General features: G+C 40.6%; 1 protein-coding gene across 1 annotated transcript in view; it reads left to right on the top strand.

The window, feature by feature from the left end:
- SORT1 (sortilin 1) overlaps positions 1-23,607 on the top strand; it is a gene marked incomplete at its 3' end in the record, with an annotated part of 94,530 nt that overhangs the window by 7,473 nt on the left and 63,450 nt on the right. Inside the window, exons 2-3 of the mRNA XM_080691488.1 lie at positions 22,498-22,557; positions 23,301-23,374. Of these exons, the coding sequence (XP_080547614.1) occupies positions 22,498-22,557; positions 23,301-23,374 (134 nt within the window). The remainder of the gene's footprint in view (positions 1-22,497; positions 22,558-23,300; positions 23,375-23,607) is intronic.

The raw sequence follows: 23,607 nt of genomic DNA, 5'->3' as shown, positions 1-23,607 counted from the left end.
AGCAGGATTTTTTTTCATATAACTATGAAAGACATTTGTCTCTTGTTTTGAGTAATAGTTTATCATTCCTTGTTGCTTAAAAAATCTAATGCTAATAAAAGCTGCTAGCATGAATAGTCCCAAAAGCAAATCCAGTTGATATGTAGCAGTAAGTGTGGTTTTCTTTCTGTGTGGTTAAAAATAGATGGCCAGCTTACTCTTAACTATACTTACGTATGATTAATTGGCTTGATTTATTTTCATCAGAAGAAAATGTACATTGGTTTCTTTTAGGGTTATAAGTACTATCCTTTTTTTATTATTATTACAGTGTGGAAATTGAACCCAGGGGCATTCTACCTCTGAGCTACACCCCCAACCCTATTTTTTATTCTTTATTTTGAAACAGGGTCTCACTAAGTTGCAGAGGGCCTCACTAAGTAGCTGAGCTTGGCCACCCACCTGAAATCCTTCTGTCTCAGCCTCACAAGTACTGGATTACAAGTGTGCACCACCATGCCTGGCTGAGTACTCTCTCTCTTTTTTTTTGCTTTCATTAATTTTTTTTAATTTTTATTATTATTATTATTTTTTTTTTTTTTTGGTACTTGGGATGGAACCCGGGGGCATGCTACCTCTGAGCTATACCCCAGCCCAATTTTTTTTCCATTATTTTGAAACAGGTCTCACTGAGTTTGCAAAGGGTCTTACTAAGTGGCTGAGGCTGTCCTGAAACTGTGATTCTTCATCTCCCAAATGCTGGAATTATAAGAGTGCACCACCACGCCGCCTGGCTTGCTCTGCATATTAAAAAAAAAAAATTAGAACTTCTTTTTGTCTTCTTTGTGTAGTGTGTGTGTGTGTGTGTGTGTGTGTGTGTGTGTGGCACCCAGGAGCATTCTACCTCTGAGCTACATCCCCAGCCCTTTTTTTCTTTTTTTTAATTTTGAAACAGGGCTTCACTTGGTTGATGAGAGTCTCACTGCTTGCTGAGGCTGTCCTTGAACCTCCGATCCTCCTGTCTCAGCCTCCCAAGTGCTGGGATTACAAGCGTGCATCACCACTCCTGGCTCTAAGGTCTAACATTGCATTTGTGCCAGTTTGTAAGTCTGGTTCAACAGTAAGATCACCCTGAAGGGCCAAGAGAAATCAAACTAGGAAAGACAATCTTTTTGTTGGGGGAGGGAGTACTGGGGAATGAACCCAGGGTCATCCTACCTTCAAGCCTTTTTGTTTGGAAACAGGATTTCCCTGTGTTGTGGAGGGCCTTGCTAAATTTTTGAGACTGGCCTCAAACCTGTGATCCTCCTATCTTAGACTCCCAAGTACTGAGATTACAGGCATGCACCACCATGCCTGGATAGGAAGGACAGTCTTTATTTAATACTTCTCAGTCAAGGTAGATCAGATCAAATACTTATATAGTATTTGCTCTTTGTTATAAGGGATTTGAAACATAGATAGGTTGTAGAGCCAGGCATGGTAGTGCACGCTTATAATCCCAGCATTCTAGAGGCCAGACCGGAGGATCGGAGGATCGAGGACAACCTCAGCTACTTAGTGAGGCTATTTGCAACTCAATGAGACCTTGTTTCAACAATAAAGAGACTAAAAAATAGGGCTGAGGGTGTAGCTCAGAGGTACAATGCTCCTGGGTTCCATCTTCAGTACTATAAAAAAGAAAGAAAGGAAGGAAGGAAGGTTGTATACAAAATTCTAAACAGACATCTCAATATCCAGATTTTGAGTGTAGGCTCGGCTCTTTTGTAGCCTGATCATGGACAACCATTTCTCTGACATTTGTAGTTGTGTTTTTTTTGTTTGTTTGTTTGTTTTGGTTTTGGTTTTTTTTGGGTTTTTTTTTTTGGTGTGTGTGTGTGTGTGTGTGTGTGTGTGTGTGTGTGTGTGTGTATGTGTGTGATACTGAGAATTGAACCCAGGGGCATTCTACCTCCAAGCTACATCCCCAGCCCTATTTTTTATTCTTTATTCTGAGACAAGGTCTCACTAAGTTGCAGAGGGCCTCACTAAGAGCTGAGGCTGGGTGCGAACCTGTGATCCTCCTTTCTCAGCCTCCTAAGTGGGTTACAAGTGTGCACCACCACCCCTGGCTTATAGTTGTTTTTTTAAAGTAGAGAAGCAGGCTCTTAATTTATTTAGAAGAAGTGTCTTGTTTAACATAAAGTATTATGTAGATATCATTTATTTGAACACTTTCTGAGCCTCCCACACCGTATTGAATGAAGTCAAGGCCTGTACATAAACAAAGCTAGACCCTGGTCCCCTTGTAAGGATTTAGGTACTCAGAGACGGCTTACTGGGAGTTTGAAGGATGGCATGACCACTGTGGTGCAATGATCTGGGAAGACCTCCTGGATGGAGAGACAATCAAGGTGAGCTTAATTCATAGGGATCTCTGTAAAGGCATTGAGTAAGGAAAATCGAAGGTACACTCAGAAGTTATTCAGGGGACACTTTATTTTAGAGAGAGGGGTAATTGGTGAGGAGTATGACTGAGATTTCCATGAAAACATATAGGGAAGTAAAAATGATAGCTCTGTAAGTGAGTGGACAGAGAGGGGCAGTGTGGGCGAGGAGTTTGGGACTAGGACACACTGGCGAGAGTGTTTTAACAGATAGCAATAGTCCTGAGTCCAGAGCTGGAGAAACCAGAGGCAGCCATGGGGAGCCAAGAGTTCCCCTTCCCAAGGCTCCCCTGCTGTGAGATGGGAAGCAGATGCCCTCAGGAGAGCAGCATGGAAGTCAGGGAATCCTTGAGATGCTAATGTGCCAAGGGGCATTTCCAGACTTCTGGGTATTATCAAGGGAGAATGTGAGCCAAGGCATGAGAAATTTCTCTTTTCCGAACACTTGTGAACCAGGAAAAGGTTGTATACGCCCTGATAATGTGTTTAACAACTTGGATCATAGATTATTAGGCTCATTAACTGGTCATATGCCTTACTTTTACTGATGGGCCCAGAGATGAAAGTAGGAACCAGATGTCCCAACATGGTGCTACATTTGCAAGTGTCATAGAGCTGTTTTAAATCAATGTACTTGCTTTAGAAGTAAGGCAAAGGCTATAGATTCCAATCATAGCTCATATAGCTGTGAATTCTGTTCTGCTCTTTGAGGTCATAGTACTGTCAGCAAAGCTCAGTTGTCCTTTTCTAAGGCCTCCCCTCATATAAAAGGAGGCTTTGGAGGGAAATTATATACAAAGATGTTTTGAACACTTGGAAGTACTGTATGACTTGTGTAATTTCTTAAGCCTGTTGATCTGTCACAGCCTCCACAGGACACACTTGTCAGCCAATGATTCTGATACAGTCCTGAACCAGCTCCCAAGGAACATGTGCATAAAAGGAGACAAATGAGGAATCCATGTGTTTGGTTTTAGCACTTGGCAGGGTTGGATGACAGGCTTGGGCGGGGGTGGCAAGGATCAGAGTGAGTCAAGATTGGCAGAAATGTGAGAAGCATATATGGCAGTGTTCTTCTTAAACTTTGTGATTACATCAACTTTTTAACTTGTTAATATGATTGATAGTTCTTTGAGGCAATAGTTTAGAATGAAGAGACAAGTCTTAGGTATTAGACCTGGATTTAAACTTCAGTTATGACCATGAACAAATTCATTTTTCCAAACCTTATTTTTTTTTTCATTAACTAAATGAAAGATGTAATACCTGTCTCTTAAGGTGCAAAGACTAAGAATCTGTGAGATTTAGTGAGTATCCATCTTTTTTTGGGAGGGGAGGGGCACTGAGAACCCAGGGACACTATACCTCTAAGCTATACCCTCAGCCCTTTTTATTCTTTATTTTGAAACAGAGTCTCACTAAGTTGCTGAAGCTGGCCTAAAACCTGTTATCCTCCTGTCTCAGCATCCCAAGTACTGGGAGTACAGGCAAGTACCATCATGCCCAGCTTGCTTTTTTTTCTTTTTCTTTTTTCGTTTTCTTTTATTTCTTTTTCTTTTTCTCTTTCTTTCTTTTGTACTGGAGAATGAACCCAGAGACTTTTGAGTTACACCCTCAGCCCTTTTTATTTTGAAACAGGGTCTCACTAAATTGTTGAGGCTGGCCTTGAACCTGAGAGCCTCCTCTCTCAGCCTTCCAAGTACTGGGATTACAGGTGTGTGCCACTGCACCCAATGTATTCATTTTTTATTGAGGGTTTCTTACAGTGATTAGCTCTACAGTGTTTCTGATACATTACCAGTTAGATGCCTAAATATTTATGTGTTTAAATTTTTTTCCAGAGCTGTAATAGTTCTAGAGAATTGTTATAGGTAGTCATGGGAACCAGATTGGAATTAAGAAATAGATGCAAGCCAGGAGTGGTGGCACATGCCTGTAATCCCAGTACTTGGGAGGTTGAGACAGGAGGATCGCAGGTTGGAGGACAGCCTCAACAAGTAGTGAGACTCATCAACCTAGCAAGTCCCTCTTTAAAAATAAAAACAAAAAATAGGGCTAGGGGTATAGCTTGAAGGTAGCCTCTGAGTTCTTTCCCCGTTACCAAAAAAAGAAAATAAAAAATAAATAGGTACAGTTGGCCCTTTATAGCTTCCACTTTCATGGATTCAACTAATCATAGATAGAAAATACTTTTTTATTAAAAAAAAAGTGCATCTGTAAAGCCAGGTGTGGTAGCAGACACTTATAATCCCAGCATTTGGGAGGCTGAGACAGGAAGATCATGGTTTGCAGTCAGCCTCAGTTACTACTTAGTGAGGCCCTTTGCAACTCAGTGAGACCCTATTTCAAAATAAAGAAAAAAAATAATGCTGGGAGTGTAGCTCAGATGTAGAATGCCCCTGGGTTCTACCCTCAGTACCACACACACACACACACACACACACACACACACACACACACACACACACACACAGTGTGTTTGTGCTTGGTGTAGTGGTGCATGGCTGATCCCAGTACTTGGAGGCTGAGACAAGAGGATTGTAGGTCTGAGGATAACTTTAGCAACTTATGAAGAACCTGTTTCAAAACAAAAAAGGGCTGAGGGTTTAACTCAAAGGTAGAATCCTCCTGGGTTCTATCTCTAGTACCACAGAGTGGGAAAAAAATCTGTACCAAAGTGTACATACTTTTTTCTTGTCATTATTCCCTAAACAATATAGTATAACAGTGATTTACATCTCATTTACATTGTATTAAGCTTTTTATTTCTCTTTGGAAACAGGGTCTCTTTTTTTTTTTTTTTTTTGGTGGTACTAGGGGTGGAACCCAGAGGCTTTCTACCTCTGGGCTATACTCCCAGACCTATTTTATACTTTATTTGGAAACAGGGTCTCACTAAGTTGCTGAGAGCCTCACTAAGTTGCTGAGAGCCTCACTAAGTTGCTGAGAGCCTCACTAAGTTGCTGAGAGCCTCACTAAGTTGCTGAGAGCCTCACTAAGTAGCTGAGGCTGGCTTCGAACCTGTGTGATCAGCCTCCCAAGCGCTGGGATTACATGCGTGCGCCACCATGCCCGGCGGAAACAGGGTCTTTTAAGCGAGCAAGGCTGACTTTGAACCTGCGTGATCCTCCTGTCTCCGCTTCCCAAGCGCGGGGATTACAAGCGTGTGCCACCATGCCCGGTTGTCTTAGGTATTATAAGTAATCTACAGATGATTTAAAGTATATAGGAGGGTATGCTACAACACTTTATATGAGACCTTGAGCATCTGTGGATTTTGCTATCCACAGAGAATTGGGGCAAGGGGCTTCTGGACCCAACCCCCCTTGGAATACTGATAGTTGACTGTACTACTTATATCTTTGGACTCGGTAAAAATAAAGGTGAGATGAAACAGACCCTAAAAGACAATTTCCTCACACTGAGAACCCCAGATTGTTTTAACTACTCAACTTCTTTTGCTGCAGTTCTTCATGTTGAGAGTAAAAGCCCAGGGCCTACCCACCCCAGCCCTGGTGGGAGGGACATCAAGAAAGCTGAGACTGACAAGTTCTTTGGCTCTCTGCATCTGCACATGTATACTTCCTAACTTGTCCATTTTGCCATCTCTTCTTTTATTAAAGCTTTCTGGTGGGGGACGGGGGGGTTGGCTCTCTGAAGAAAATAATTTGAAACAAAGAAGTTTTTTCTACCTTCCTTCAAAGCTGACTTTGAATAAAACCTATGTTCTTGCCAATTTGACTCCTGATTTTTGCAGAGCATGGAGAGTGGTAAAGCCTCTTGCCCTGTGCAGTAATAGTTTTGCCCAGTAACAAGGATAGGGTGAGGTAAAGGTCACTTGTCCAGTGTGCCTTTCTAGAATCTATCAGAAATGGAGGAGAAAGTAATAATCAGATGAATAATCAGAAAACCCTCACTATATGATCTGGACATCAGGTTATGAAACTGTCAAGTGTATATAGTTTATTTATTTATTTATTTATTTATTTATTTATTTATTTTTGAGACTAGGAATTGAACTCATGGGCATTATACCTCCAAGCTACACCTCTAGCCTGATTTTATTTTGAAACAGGGTCTCACTAAGTTGCTGAGGCTGTCCTCGAACCTATAATCCTGCTGTCTCAGCCTCCCAAGTACTGAGATTATAAGTGTATGCCACCATGCCCAGCTTTTGTATATAGTTTTAAATAACTCACAATTATAAAACAGATTTTTTCTGTGTGGTACTGGGGATAGAACCCAGGGGCATTCTACCTCCAAGATACACCCCCTAGTCCTATTTTTTATTCTTTATCTTGAAACAGGGTCTCATGAGTTGCAGAGGGCCTCACTCGAACCACAATCCTCCTGTCTCAGCCTCCCAAATGCTGGGCTTCTTATAAGTGTGAGCCACCATACGCGGCCAAAACAGATGTTTTTAATAACTACTTTTCTTTGGCAGTTTTTAGATATTTAGAGTTAGTGACTATTTTGTTTTTGTTTTGAGGATTGAACCCAAAGGCATCCTGCCTTCAAGCTACACCCCTAGCCTGATTTTATATCTTATTTGGAATGAAGTTCTCCTTAGTTGCTAAGAGCTTCACTAAATTGCTGAGGCTGGCTTCGAACTTGCGATCTTCCTGTCTTAGTCTTCCAAGTACTGGAATTACAGGCATGTGCCACCACACCCAGCTTTTCATATACTTTTATTGATGTTTTATAATCTCACATCATACTGTAAATTATGGTGATAGTGACATACATGCACACCGCACTTGGTGGGCTTTCCCCTGGCCTCCTCCCCATTCTCCCCCCCTTCCTCATACAGGGTACTGAGACTGATCCTGGTATTCGCACATATGTATATCATGTCAGTGGTAGTAATTCCTTCATTGATCCCCCCTCTCCCCATCCCCTTTCTCTATACCACCGCCATGGCTCCACTGAGGGTCCTCCTACATTTTCTAAAGTCTCTCTGGTTTCCTGATTACTCCCTAGCTTCCTCATATTAGAGAAAACATATGACCCTTCACTTTTTGTGACTGACTAATTTCACTTAACATAATGTTCTCCAGGTAGTCCTGCAAATGACATAATTTTATTCTTTATTGCTGAGTAGAATTTCTTTTCTTTTCTTTTCTTTTCTTTTCTTACTTTGGTGGCACTGGGGTTCCTGGAAATCCTTCTACCTCCGGGCTACACTCCCAGACCTATTTTTTATATATATTTTTTAAAATTGGAAACAGGGTCTCCTAAGCCAGCGAGGCTGGCTTCAAACCTGTACGATCATCCTGTCTCCGCCCCCAAGCACAGGGATTACAAGCATGCGCCACCATGCCCAGCCTGAGTAGAATTTCATTGTGTGCATATCCCATAATGTTATAACCCATTCATCTGTTGATGGACACCTAGGTTGATTTCATAGTTTGGCTATTGCAAATTGTGCTGCTATGAATATAGGTATGCGTATATTACTGTAGTTCTCTGATTTTAGCCCCTTTGCAAAGATACCCAGGAGTGGTATAGCTGAATCACATAGTAGATCTATTCCCAGTTTTCTTAGGAATCTCCACACTGATCTTCATGGTGGCTGAACTAATTTGCAATTCCACCAAGAGTGTAGAAGAGTCCAATTTCCCCACATCTTCACCAGTATTGTTATTTGGCTTCTTGCTGATTACCATTCAGATTGGGGTTAGATGGAATCTCAGTGTAGTTTTGTTTTGCATCTCCCTGATTGCTAATGATGTTGAATATTTTTATGTATTTATTGGACATTTGTATTTCTTCTTTTGTGAAGTGTCTATCTAGTTCAGTTGCCCCCACCCCCTTTTTGCGGTACTGGGGATGGAACCCATTTTGCCTCTGTGCAACACCCCCAGCCCTATTTTTTATTCTTTATTTTTAAGCAGGGTCTCACTGAGTTGCAAAGGGCCTCACTAAATAGCTGAGGCTGGCTTCGAACCTGCACAATCCTCTTGTCTCAGCCTCTCAAATGCTGGAATGACAAGCATGTGCCACCGTGCCTGGCGTCAGTTGCCCGTTTCTTGATTTGAGTTTTTTTTTTTAGTGTAAAGTGTTTTAAGTTATTTTTATATTCTAGATATTAGTCCTCTATCTGAATGATAGCTGGAAAAGATCTTCCATTATATAGACTTTCTCTTTAGACTCTTGATGGTTTCCTTTGATGAGCAGAAAATTTTTAGTTTAATGCTGTCCCACTTATTGATTCTTGTTTTAATTTCCTGAGCTGTGGAGGTATTGTTGAGGAAGTTTCTACCTGTACTTATATGTTGTAGTGTTAGACCTATAACCTCCTCTAGTAGCTTCAAAGTAAAGAGTAGTGTTTAAATGTGTTGTCTGGAGCCAGACAGACATGAGTTTGAAACATTGTTCTACCATTTACTAGATGTGAGGCTTTGGGCAAATTACTTATCTAAGCTGCTTTCTACATTTAGGAGGTGGTAGCAATGCCAAATAATAACATATATAACACTAATTTAATAAGTGTTCAGTAAAGGTTAAATACTACCGCTATTATTTAATTCAACAATGGTTTATGGAGTATCTGCATGTATATTGGATCCTGTGTCCTGGGAACTGGTGGGGAGCACAACCGGTATGATCTCTGCCTTTATGGAACTTTATGGAACAAGAGAGGAAATGGCCTTTAAACAATACACAATTACAAATATGGTAAGTATCAAGGGGAAAAGAAGTCATCACAGGAGGGTCATTGACAGATGTTCCTTTATCTATTGCATTAGGAAGGACTTGCTGAGAACTTATTTAAAGTGATACTGTTTTTAGTCTTTTTGTTTTTTGTTTTTGGTTAATTTTTTTCCATATTTTATTTTATTTATAAATGGAACATATTGAAAATCGTGTACATTTAGATTGTGCTTCGTGCCCTCTCCCCCCCACTTCCCTTCCCCCTCCCAATAAAGAGTGTCCAGGTTAGCCATATTAATATTTATACTATTACACATATTTGTATGTAGCTCCTCCATTGAACAACCTCAGCTTTCTTCCTCTCCTATCCTTCAGTTCAAGCTTTGCTGAGGTTTCCCCTCCATCATCTGGAGTCCCTCTGGTATTACCACTACTCCCTAGCTTGGGCATATTAGAGAAAACATATGTCCCTTCTCTTTCTGTGCTTAGTTGATCTCACTTAACATAATGTTCTCCAGTTCTTTCCATCTTCTTGCAAATGCTATTATTTTATTATTCTTTATAGCTGAATAGAATTCAATTGTATTTCTCATAATTTTGCAATCCATTCATCTATTGATGGAGATCTAGGTTGGTTCCATATTTTGGCTATTACAAACTGTGCTGCTATGAACATGGGTATGCATATGCTAATGTAGTTCTCTGATTTCAACCCCTTTGGAAAGATACCCAGGAGTGGTATAGCCGGATCAAATTGTAGATCTATTCCCAGTTTTCTAAGTAATCTCCACACTGATCTCCATAGTGGCTGAACTACTTTGCACTCCCACCAACAGTGTAAAAGAGTTCTTCTTTCCCCACATCCTCGCCAGCAACTGTTGTTTGATTTCTTTATGCTTGCTACTCTGACTGGGGTTAGATGGAATCTCAGTGTAGTTTTGATTTGCATCTCTCTGATGGCTAGTGATGTTGAACATCTTTTCGTGTATCTATTGGCCATTTGTATCTCTTCTTTTGTGAAGTGTGTATTCAGTTCAGTTGCCCATTTCTTCATTGGGTTGTCTGTTTTGCTAGTGTAGAGTCTTTTGAGCTCTTTGTATATTCTGGATATTAGCCCCTATCAGAGTGGTGGCTGGTAAAGATCTTCTCCCATTCTGTAGGCTTCCTCTTTAGGTTCTTGATGGTTTCCTTTGATGAGAAGAAACTTTTTAGTTTGATGAGATCCCACTTATTAATTCTTGCTTTAATTTCCTGCGCTTTGGTAGTCTTTCTCTTTAATGTTTTGAAACAGGGTCTCACAAGTTGGGAAGGGCCTCCCTAAGTAGTAGCTGAGGCTGTCCAGGAACTGCGATCCTCTGGTCTCTGCCTCCGAACACTGGGACTACAAGCAGAACACTGGGATTACAAGCATGCGGCACCATGCCTGGTCCTAAACTGATACTTTTTTAAAAAATGTTTTTATTGGTGCATTATAGTCTCACATAATGTGAATCATGTTGACAGTGATAAACTGATACATAAAGGTGAATAGAATTTTGCCAGGAGGAGTGCAGGCAGAGAGAACAGCATGTTCACAAGGCCTAGGATAGAAAGAGCTTGGTGTACTCAGCTCTGGAAGAAGGCCAGGGCAGTGGTAGCTGAGGGAGGGAGTTGGGAGCGAGTCCCCACACCCATGGTGAGCAGCCAGCTTTCATGGTTCTGGCAGCTCAGTCAACTGGCAAGTGGAATATAGCTCTTCCTCACTTTGAAATGAGACTAAGATGTAAAAATTAAATGCCAAAAGTTTTGAAATGTATCTTATTTACTGGATTTGATTAGCAATAAATTGTTCCATGGAGTTGAAGTTTTCAAAAACTAAGCTACCCTTTTAAGTGCCAATTTTTTTTAATTGTGTATATTATTTGGGATTGAACCTAGGAGCACTGCCTCTGAGCTACATCCCCAGCCCTATTTTATTATTTATTTTGAAACTGGATTTTACTAAGTTGAGGTGAGTCTCACTAAGTTGCTGAGGTTGACCTGGAACCTGTAATACTCCAATCCAACTGGGATTATAGGTACATGCTACCACACTTGGCTGGCTATTTTGTTTGTTTTTTGGTAACTGAGAATTGAAACCAGAGGCATTCTACCTCCAAGCTATACCCCCAGTCCTATTTTGTTTTTATTTTGAAACAGGGTCTCACTAAGTTTAAGGGCCTGAATAGTTGAGGCTGCCAGTGAACCTGCAATCCTCCTGTGTTAGTCTCCCAAATACTGGGATTACTAGTGTGCGCCATCACACCTGATTTTTTTTTTTTGTTGTTGTTGTTTTTTTTTTTTTTTTTTTTTCCGGTACTTGGGATGAAACCCAGGGACATTTTACCTCTGATCTATACCTCCAGCCCTATTTTTTATTTTTTATTTTGAAACAGGGTCTCACTGAGTTGCAAGGGGCCTCACTAAGTAGCTGAGGCTGTCCATGAACATCTTCCTGTCTCAGACTCCCAAATGCTGGGATTACAAGCGTGCACGACTACACTGGCTCTTGTTTTGTTTTTTTAATAAAAACTTTTCTAAAGTATTTCTTGACATTCTTAGTCTGAAGTAAGTTCTTTGTTTATTAAGAAGAGATTAAATTATGCCATACTATCCTTCTGCAACTTAGTAAGACCCTGTTTAAAAAAAAATAGGGCTGGGGGTATAGCTCAGAAGTAGAAGAACACCCTTCAGTTCAATCCCCAGTAACCCCCACACACACACAGCTACACTATGTCTCACATTAATATTGTATGGCATATAACCCACAGGGCTATTCAGGTATATGGGTTTTTTCCCTCCCATTTCTAGTGGCCCATATTTTTAAGCATGGCACTGGTATTTGCCTGTTTACATTTACTTTTTTGTTTTGTGGAAACCATATTCCCCCTGCAATATCCTGTTCCTTCTTGTTGCAGTTTGCCTGTCTTTATATACACCATTCCCTTCCCAAATATGATTTGCTTCCTCTGTAAGCTGAGAAAGCAGATTTTTTTAACAATTGACAACTCTAACAAGCTTAGTAAATTTGAATTTGAGTGATGGTATACAAGTTCCTCTGAGAGGTGGAATGCATAGGCTTACAGCGCATGGATAGCACTGCATCGGAAGTCTCTCTTGCTTCCTTTTTGTGTGCGTGGGTTGTCAGGGTGTCTAGACAATGGGGTTGCTGTTGTAAAATGGGTATTGGGCAACTGGAGCTGGTTTGCTGTTCTTTACGAATAAGTGCATCTCAGTGGAAAAGCAAACTAAGTGGCTAAATTATTGATGAGTCATAGAATTCTAAAGCTTATAGGGACTAGAGAGACTATCACTGCAGCCCTTCCCCATGGTGATGTTAGGTTGTGGTGCCTGGGTTCACACAGCTTTTGGCAGAACTGGAAATAAAATTCAGGCCAACTGATTATTAGCCCAGTGTTCTCCTGTGTATCATCCTGCCTCTCAGGAAACTCTGAATAATTGAATAGATTTGAAAACTTGTACTTTTTATGTTTAGCTTTTTCATTTCTAAGAATAGTCTCCATGAGAACTGGAACATTTGTGATCTTATTTTTGGCTCATGTTTTATGATCCTAGCAATGCCTTATTTAACAGAACTGTATTCTGCTAAGATTTTCTTCCTGCCTGCAAAACCATCGCCCATGTTGTGTTCCAGACCTCTCCCACACATCACTGTGTCCCATTAGTTGGGGTTTAGAAGTCTACTCCTAGATTCCCAGTCTTTATGGGTTCACCAATACCTTGCCTCTGTATGCTATTTGATTTGATTCTTATTATTTCCATGAGTAAAGGAGCATACTTCATTTTTACTCCTGAGGAGATGGATTCCCAAGAGAGAAATGACTTGTACCTGGTTTCCCAACCAATTAATTACTCCATTAGGCTTTATGCTCTTTTGTAGTCCCACTCCCCACACTCTGACAAGCTGTCTTCTCTAAATTAAATGTCTAGCATGTTTAGTCTTGATGTCTAGACTTCTGCATAAGAGAAGTCCCAGCATTCGGGAGGCTGAGACCTGGAGGATCACAGTTCGCGGACAGCCTCAGCTACTTAGTGAGGCCCTCTGCAACTCATTGAGATCCGGTTTCAAAATAAAGAATAAAAAATAGGGCAGGGGGTGTAGCTCAGAGGTCAAATGCCCCTGGGTTCCATCCCCAGACCCGCAAAAACAAAAAAAAAAAAGAGAAGTCAGTTTACAGAGTATAATCTTCATGAGCTCAAGCATCTATTATCACTGCATTTCCCAGTGTCCCAAATATGGTCCAGCACATAGTAGGTGGATTGGCTTATGGTTGGCCCTTTGTATCTGTGGGTTCTGCATCTACAGATTCAACAAATTTGGAATCAAAAGTATTCAGGAACCTGGGCGTGGTGGCGCACGCTTTTAATCCTCGCGCTTGGGAGATGGAAACAGGAGGATCGTGCAGATTCGAAGCCGGCCTTGCTGGCTTAAGAGACCCTGTTTCCAAATAAAAATATATATTAAAAAAAAATAGGTGTCTGGGAGTGTAGCCTGGAGGTAGAAGGGTTTCCAGGAACCCCAGCACCACCCAAAAAAAAAAAAAAAAAAAAAGTATTCAGGGGAAAAAATGTCTATGCTAAGCTGGTGCAGACTTTTTTCTTGTCATTATACTCTAAGCAACACAGCATAACTATACAGATAGCATTTACATTTTATTAGCTACAAGTAATCTAGAGATGATTTAAACATCATGTAAGACTGTGCATAGGTTATGTGCAAACATATGCTGTTGAGTACAAGGACACAGGGGCTTGCTTGAGCATGTAGAGAGAGGCTGCTCCTGATGGTGAGATGGTGGGGCTTCTTCAAGTGACTTTTAACCTGTGATCTGCCACGGGACACTGATGCTCATCTGTGCCAGTGTTCTTTCACATTGTTTCCTTTTGAGCAAGTGTGTAACTAAAGATAGGCACAAGTTTCTCATGACTTAGTTTTTTCCCCAAGCTACAGTGGCTCCTGGAACCAACTTAAAGTTCTCCAAGCTTATAGTAACAGCAATTTAATTAGGCTTCTAGTTTAATTACATGTGAACACAAAGATATTTCTGTAAAGCCGGGTGTGGTGATGCACCCTTGTAATCCGAGCATTTGGGAGGCTGAGACTGGAGGATCGAGTTGCATGGACAGCCTCTGCTACTTAGTGAAGCCCTTTGCAACTCAGACCCTGTTTCAAAAATTTTTTGAAAATACTTGAAAGTAGGGCTGGAGGTGTAGCTCGGAGGTACAGTGCCCCTGGGTTCCATCCCCACTAATGAAAAAAAAAAAAAAGAATTCTGTGAGGAATATTGTTTTGTGGCCTTTCTTCAATTCCAGACAGAATACCAGCAGAACTGGACAGTGTTAATTCATGGAGTCTGAAGCATGTGGGCTCCTGCCTTAAGATGGCTGGTGATAAGTGAGCAGAGGAGTATTTCATCATTACCTCTCTAGATGGAGATACTTCAGAGAAGGAAGTACAAGCTGTCCCGACTTCCTAGCATGACTTCCTGAAAACCTGTTTGACAGTCCAGTGGTAACTGTGCCAGCCAGTGACTCCCTTCTGCCCAGAGCTCTTCTAAATCACAGTCCAACAGGTGATGAGCAAAAGGCTCTGAAAGTGACTCTGAAGAGGTAGATCAGCGTGTTACTGAGTAAATGATGTTAGGACTGGCATTTAGGGAGTCTACCTGAAATCAAGAGCACCTCTCTTACTGTGGCCAGTGTAGCAGGGGCTCTGAGACCTTTCCAGTAGCCTTCTGGGACATCTGTTAGCCGTTTAGTATCAATAAGAAACTGACATGGTCTATGCAGACATATCACCTTTCATGTAAAACTTTTCAAGAATTTTTTTATTAAAATAGCTAATTTTATTATTTATTTATTTATTTATTTATTTATTTATTTTTGGTGGTACTGGGGGTGGAACCCAGAGGCTTTCTACCTCCAGGCTATACCCCCAGACCTATTTTATATTTTATTTGGAAACAGGGTCTCACTAAGTTGCTGAAAGCCTCACTAAGTAGCTGAGGCTAGCTTCGAACCCATGCGATCCTCCAGTCTCAGCCTCCCAAGCGTAGGGATTACAAGCTTGCACCACCATGCCCGGCTTTAAAATAGCTAATTTTATTTAAAACAATTCATGCTAATTGGAGGTGGGGTGAGAGTAATTCGTGTACTCTCCAGAAAAAACATAAAGAAAAATACATCCCCATAAATTCTACCACTTAGGCAGCTGCTGTCAATACCTTTTAAACCATAAATATGCACACAGACCTGATTTTTACATGCTAACCTGTAACCTGATTTTTGCTCACTAAAAGTACTCACATGAGTATTTTTTCTTTGTTTGTGCATACCTGGAACATTTTTGGTAGCACCGTGTATATTGTTTTATGGCATAACATAACTTATTTAACAGATCTAAAATCTCACAGGGTTATGTTATATAAATGATAGCATGTGAAATGCCTGGCACCTAAGATTATATGTGGGAGTGCTCAGTAATTGTTAGCTGCAAAATACATCCCATATGTAATATCTTTTATTTATTTATTTTTTTGTGTGGGTCTGGGGATGGAACCCCAGAGGCATTTGACCTCCGAGCTACACCCCCTGCCCTATTTTTTATTCTTTATTTTGAAACCGGGTCACACTGAGTTGCAGAGGGCCTCACTAAGTAGCTGAGGCTGTCCGCGAACCGCGATCCTCCAGTCTCAGCCTCCCAAATGCTGGGATTACAAGTGTGCCACCACGCCCAGCTATGTAATATCTTTTATAAAGAATGTGAGTATCCCCTCATGATAACTCCTGAAAGGAATTGCTGAGTCACATGGAATGCACATTCTTGGTTCTAGTTTGTGATACCAAATAGCTTTCCAGAAAAGTAGCAGCTTCTTTTTCCCATCCACTGTGCTGGAGGGTGTTCTGGTCTCACCTCCTTCGTGGATACATTTGAACTTTTATAAATTGCTGATTCACATCCTTTGCCTATTTTCAAAGACCTATTTGAGATGTTTGCTTTTTTCTTATTGATTTGAAAACCTTTTGTTAATCTTTTTTTAAAATGGTGCAATTAATTTCCCCAGTCTTTTTTTTTAACTCTGTGTTGTGTATTACTATTTAATTTTTTTTAAATAGAGTAAATCCCTATATTAGGGGTTCTGGCTTTTGTAAAGTTCTTGTTCTAAGATTATAAAAACATTTACTCATAGTTTTAGTATTTTTATAATCTAACTTGTAACATTTTAATCTTTGGGCTATCTGGAATTTGAGAGTGGGGTTAAGAAAGGAATTAGGAATTTGACTTTTTCCCCCAAAAAATACCCAGTTTTATAACACTCCCTTCCCACTAGCCTGAAGTGTTCACTTTGTCATATTGCTAAAAAAGAACTGTCCATTCCAGAACTCTGTCTTGTTCCACTGATCTGTCTTGTCTCTTACTATGCCAGTAACTGCAAGAGAATTAGTCTCTCTAGAAGCTACAATAGTTTTATACTCATCTACTCCTGAAAGAATCAAGCTGGTATTTTACCTAGTCAGTTTTAAACTTTTTGGTTTCTGAACTTCCGTATTAAAGTCTGATGAAGCAATGAAACGTAGCTATACTAAAGTCTGATAAAGCCCCCTGAGACATTGGCTTTTGGACTGTTCGTCAGAGAAACAACACATTTACCAAGTTTCCTTTGGTTTTGACCTGGCTTTCGGTCACACATATGGCTGACTGACCAGATCATGTTCTCCTTGTGCTGAGTAGTCTACCTCTTAAGCATTCACATTAGAGCAATAAGCTATTGTTTACCAGAAATAAAATATGCTCCAACTCCCCCTATACTTCCTGTTTCAACTGTCTTGTATGCAGCTAACATATGACGGCATTTTTAAAAGAGTGTTTGAGATAAAGACATCACTCTACCTTTTGTTTATGGGATTCCTTTATTCCCACATGTTTTTATATGATTTGATATTTTAATATTATAGAATAGTCATTGGTAATATTTTTAGAGGTTTTGTATTTAGCCTCCTAAAGGGATTATTTTGCCTTTGAATTTTTCTAGCCACAAAGATTTATCCTCTGCTCATATTTCTTTTATTCTACTTACCTTGACCAAAACAATTAAACCAATTGGTCAATTACATTCAGCTCTGTTTACTGTTGGAAACCCGTCCTGCCTAAGTAAGTGATCCTGTGGTCTCTTCTTAGCTTTCTTTGAGTTTTTCAAGCAGAAGTACTGTTTCGCAAGGTCCAAACATATTTCCTTTTCTCTATTTCTATTTCCCTCTGTTTCAACTTTAACTTTGTTTATCCTGATCTTGAAATCCTTATTTATTTTAATAAGTGCTTAATAGCATCTATTGTATACTTAACACTACTAATTGGTGATATTACTAAAATGTCATTTGTGTTACCCTTTGAAATTTTCTAAACTACTTAATGTATGTTCCTGTTTGTTCTTCCTGCACAACTACCTTCTACTGCCATCTGCTTCCACTTCTGTGAGTTCTGCTTAAGTCGTAGTATATAGACCTTTATTTCTTTATACTCTGATATTTAAATTTCTCTTCTGTTATTTACCCCTCTCCACTGCCTCTAAACACCTTTATATTTAAGAAATCTTTACCCATTTTTAACTCTATAGAGTTGATATTAACTACAGTGGGAAGGAGAAGAGTAAGGCGAACACCCAAGAATACATATTAGTGTTTTGGCTGGCTGTAAGGTCACAGGAATAAACCCTTCAGCCATTATTTACTGTTACCATGGTAACTACGGTAGGAGTTGATAGCAGGAGTTTGTATATTCTGTAGACTTTATGGAAGTGCTTGTGAAGCATTTAAAATGTTTAAGATTTTGTGCTAGGTCTGATGGGCTACATCAGATCATGGTATCTACCATTAAGAGTTCAAATATTCTTGAACTTTGTTCTGGGACATTAGTTATTTGAAAACAGTTTTATTCTTTTTGGTCTTTTAAGCTTCATTAGGCAGAATCAGAATAACATTTAGTCTAGGAATATTTTTTCTTTATAACTAGGGTAAACTATTCAGAGTACTTTACTCAATTCCCTTGAAATATGAGGCTTTTTTACCTTGCTTATTGATAATAGGACTCATTGCTGGTCCTGTGTGAAGGCCAGATGTGTGTGTGTGTGTGTGTGTGTGTGTGTGTGTGTGTGTGTGTGTGTGTGTTTTGCTGGGGATTGGACCCAGGGGCATTCTACCTCTGAGCTGCATCCCAGCCTAATTTTTTATTCTTTATTTTGAAATAGGGTCTCACTAAATTGTGGAGGGCCTCACTAAGTAGCTGAGGCTGGCCGTGAACCCAGATCCTCCTGTTTCAGCCTCCCAAGTGGTGGGATTTCAGGTGTGCGCCACCACACCCAACTAGGGCCAGGTATTATTCATTATTCTCTCTAGTCCTTCCCGGTGTTTTCTCTCCCTGGCCTCAGCTTGTTTTCTCGCATGTGTGTGCTTATTAGTAATCAGCAAAAATTTGGCTAACTGTTTGGGGGTCCTTTGACTTACTCAGTTTTCTGTTCCTATAATTTAATACTTGACCCTGGGTAATTTTAAAAACTAGAGATTTACTGAGCTAATGCCTATGGAGTCTGGGAAGTCCAAGAACATGACACTGGCATCTTGTGAGGGCCTTCTTGCTGCATCAGACATGGCTGAGGGTGTCACACTGTGTGACAGCAAAAGTGCTAGCAGGGGTTCCTCCTCCTCCTCTTCCTCCTCCTCTCTTTTTCTTCCTCTCCCTCTTCTTTTTTCTTTGGGGGATACTAAGGATTAAACCCAGGGGTATTAAACCTCTGAACTACAACACCAGCCCTACTTTTTATTCTTTATTTTGAAACAGAGTCTCACTAAGTTGCAAAGGGCCTCACTAAGTAGCTGAGGCTGGCAGCAAACTATGATCCTCCTGTCTCAGCCTCCCAAATGCTAGGATGACAAGGGTGCCCATGGACCACTACAACCGACTCCATTTTATTTTGTTTTGTTTAATTTTTTACTTTGAAACAGAGTATCACTAAGTTGCTGAGGGTATTACTAAGTTCCTGAGGCTCCGTCCTTCTATTTCAGCCTTCCATGTACTAGGATTGCAGGTATGCACCACCACACCTGCTTCTCTTTCTCTTCTTATAATGCCACTAATGCCATCATGGGGCCCCCTCCTCAGGATGTCATCTAATCCTCATTGCCTGCCCCCAGTGCCTCACCTCCAAATGCCATTGTCATATGAATATGGGGACTAAGTGTCCACATATGAACTCTCTGAGGTCACTTTCTGACCGTAGCACCCTCTCTGCAGAATTCTTTTTTTATGCAACTAACTCTCTCTTCTCTAACTGTTCATCCTATGAACTCTCCCCTCTTTGGCCTCCTCACACTACAGTTTCATCTCTTCAACTAAGGGAGACCTCTGGGCTCTGCCTGGGTTCTCCTTCCCTTCCCTGTGGCCTGGAAATTCTCTCCAGGCAGTAAGCTGGGCAGTTCCATAACTCTCTTTGTTTCCTGTCTTGCAGGAATCATTGTCCTTAATTGTCAGATATCTAGTGTCTCGAAAACTTGTTTCATATGTTCTGTGTTTTTTAGTTGTTTCAGGTTGGAGGGTACATCTGACCCCTGCCACTTCATCTTGGTCTAAAGCAAAAGTTCTCCCATATCAGAAACTTTTGCATTTCATACTATTTTCTGCCCTGAGGAAATTGAGTCTGGCCATCGTTTTTCACTTAATTCTTTTCAGGGGGTCACAAGTGGTTCTTAAAACAGATTCAACATTTGTAGAGTGCCTGCTATACATTATGCTGTATGCTAGTTGCAAAATGTGTAGGTTCAATCCTTGCACCCATGGGCTTCAGGTCTATTGAGGAGAGCAGACAGGGTTCTTGTTGTTACAATGAAAAAGTAATACAGTTTTTAAAAGATCTAAAATGCTTTTATAATATAGAGTCACAACTATACATTGTTCTAAATACAATAAATGATCAAAATACTGATGGTATTTTGCCAGCAGTAGTGAATTCTGTCTTCTAATCAGGATCAGGTTGTCCACCCATTCCTGGACATCCGGGTTCCTTCTGTCATCAGAGGGGTAAGATTGAGTCTATATGTTTTCCAGCTCTCTTGTACCTATCTATCTGTCTATCCATCTATCTATCTCCTTTTCTTTTCACCTGAGTTTTGGCCATTCTGTTCTATCTGATTTCATTTTCTCTCTTACTTTTAGGAGTATAAGCACATTAGAGATTGAAATATAAGTTAATTACATTTGCTATAGGTGGAGGAATTTTTCAGTGAGTTTGTACATTTTCAAAGCAAATGTTAATTGGCTGATGGGAGGGGGTGGTACAGAAGGTCAAGGGTTGCAGAAACCCACAATAATAGTTAATAAGTCTGGCCTACATCTTCAAAGGAACTCTTTGGGTGATGAATGAGGCCAGTCATCATTTCAGTTAAGGTGAAGCTGAGGTTTGCTAGTGACACCCAGTAATACCTGTTCTGTGATTGAGCAGCAGGAAAATGTGAGTAATGCCAGTGTGTACTCACTGTGTCAGGTGTGTAGAGCATTGCTGAAAAGTAAAAGGTGCAGGCCCCAGTTGCCTCAGGACTGCTATACTGTGGCCTGATCAAGACAACCAAGAATTCTAGCACTATAGTTTCTGGAATTTTTACTAATCCTAGTCAGTTGTTGTGACCAGAGTCTTTCTTAGAAAAATTAAATATATATAATTTCCTTTATATTGTTTGTGGCTCTGAGGATTAACCCCAAAGGCATTCTACCTCTGAGCTATACTCCCAGCCCTATTTTTTATTCTTTATTTTAAAACAAGGTCTCATTAAGTTGCAAAGGGCCTCATGAAGTAGCTGAGGTTGTTGGCAAACTGAGATCCTCCTATCTCAGCCTTCCAAGTACTGGGATTACAGAAATGTGCCACCACACCTGGCTTGAACCTGTAATCCTTCTATCTCAGCCTCTGAAGTACTGGAATTACAGGCATGCACCACCACGCCCTGCAATAACTAATGTTTAAATGACTGCTATTGCATGTGGTCTGTCTGAAGCTTGCAGAACTCTGGGTAGTCCTGCTCATCCTCAAGGAACTCATTGATGTAATTTCAGACAGTATCTCCTTGCTGAAGAGAACATGCGCTCTTGCTTAGAACACACTACTGTGTCCATTTGTAAGCATTTGGTTTCAGGAGCCTCTAGCAGTTTGCTTTTTCTCATGCTTGGCAAGCCTACATGTATGAATAGCCCTTCTGTCCTCTTGAGACTATGAGAAGCTCTGCCTGAGCATTTGAGAGTTAACTAGCATTTACTGAGCAAGCCCCACACGAGGAACTAGTGTTACTGCTCACAGAGATTAAACAAGAAGGTCTTTTGACCTCAAAGGCACTTTCTATCTAGAGGGAAATAGCATAGGTAAACTCAGAGCCCCACTCAGGAAGACCACAAGAGAAAAGCAGAAGATAAGCGAAACAGTTTGTGTTTTGAGTTCTCTCTCTTCAACTTCTCTGTTGGGATTGGTGGCTTGAGTGACCAAGTAGTTGGCATCTACCATTTATAGACTGTTCTATTTTGAGACTGAGTTTGTGGTTTGGGAAGGATATATTATAATCATTTTAAACAAATGTTTATTGAGTGTGTAAAGTATCCTTGTGGTAGGCATAGAGAGAACCAAGAAATATAAAGGCACATCTTCTGTTTGTAATGAACTCATTTTTGAGAAGGCAGAACGTATTTAAGATTAAAAAGTCAACATTTTCCGGGCATGGTGGCACAGGCTTGTAATCCGTACTTGGGAGGCTGAGACGGGAGGATTGCCCAGCTTAGTGAGGCTCTCAGCAACTCAATGAGACCCTGTTCCCAAATAAAATACAAAATAGATCTGGGAGTGTAGCCCGACGGTACAAAGTCTCTGGGTTCCATCCCCAGCACACATACACACAAAAAGTCAGCATTCTTCACAGAACTAGAAAAAATGGTCCTAAAACCCATATAACTATTCAACTATACTGTGAAAATGACCTAGAAAACTTCAAATTATGCTGATTGGGTTATAATTATGTCTGTCAGCGTGAGCTCTGATCTCTTGTTTTAAAGCATCCTAAGAATACTTTGTTGTGCCTTTCTTTATATTTAGTTCTGCTGAAGAAAGCAATTAGATTAACCCATCTCCCCATCTGGTGTGGTAAAGAAAACTCATTCGTTTGGCTTACTTTGTGTGAGAGAAAATGTAAATGTCCAAGTTATTTGTGATTATGGTTGAATAGTTAAATCCTGTCTCTCCCAAATTTTGTTCTGGGAATCTATGTACCCTTATAATTACTCCAAAATGATAAGGTTTTGAATTATTTAAGGAATCAAAAATTGAAAGAGAGAGGATGGCATTCTAAGTGAATTTCTTTTCCCTTCTAGCATGTGTTTGATGACCTCAGTGGCTCAGTATCCTTGTCCTGGGTTGGAGATAGCACTGGGGTAAGTAACTTTTTTTTTTTTTGCAGGTTTGGAGATGGAACCCAGGGGCATTTGACCTCTGAGCTACACCTCCTGCCCTACTTTTTATTCTTTATTTTGAAACAGGATCTCACTAAGTTGCAGAGGGCCTCACTAAATAGCTGAGGCTGTCTGCGAACCGTGATCCTCGGGTCTCAGCCTCTGGAATGCTGGGATTACAAGCATGTACCACCATGCCCAGCTGGTAAGTAACATTTTGATTCTATTTCAACCTAGTAATATAGTGTAGATTGGGGAGCCTCAGCATTAGCATCAAGATACAAGAAGAAGGCCAGTCATGGTGGTGCTTCAAGTGTAGGCAAGGGAGATCATCCCAACAAAAAAAGTTGAAGAGCCAGGCGTGGTGGTGCACGCTTGTAATCCCCGCGCTTGGGAGGCTGAGACAGGAGGATCGCGCAGGTTCGAAGCCAGCCATGTGCACTGGCTTAGGAGACTCTGTTTCCAAATAAAAATGTAAAAATAGGTGTGGGAGTGTAGCCCGGAGGCAAAAGGGCTTCCAAGAACCCCAGTACCACCAAAAAAAAAAGTTGAAGAATTCTTGAATCATTGTAAATCCTAGTAATGTGGTCTTTCTTGAATTTTGGATATACTGCAATACAGGCTGTACACACTAGGGCTATCAGTAGTCTTTTAAGTGTGACTTAATCCCATCACACACTGGCAAGTACCTTTCTTATTGATGCAATGCTTTTGTCTCTCTCCAGGTTATTCTGGTCTTGACTACCTTCCACGTACCACTGGTAATTATGACTTTTGGACAGTCCAAGTTGTATCGAAGGTGAGAGCCTAACATAATGTTAGGGGAATTTGGCATAGTAACATGTTAAATCCCCCAGTTCTGGACATGGTAGAGTCTAACAGTTAATTAGAAAATCTTCCAGCCATCATACTTTTTTGCCAGGCTGTCACTCTCAGCACACATTTTGTGTGTGGCCGGGGAAGGCAGGAGGGATACTAGGAATTGAATCTAGGCTCTACCACTGAACTACATCCCTAGTCCTTTTTATTTTT

The sequence above is a fragment of the Muscardinus avellanarius genome (genome assembly GCF_963383645.1).
Source record: "Muscardinus avellanarius genome assembly, chromosome: 3".
NCBI lineage: Eukaryota > Metazoa > Chordata > Mammalia > Rodentia > Gliridae > Muscardinus > Muscardinus avellanarius.
This window is presented reverse-complemented; position numbering and strand designations above follow the sequence as displayed.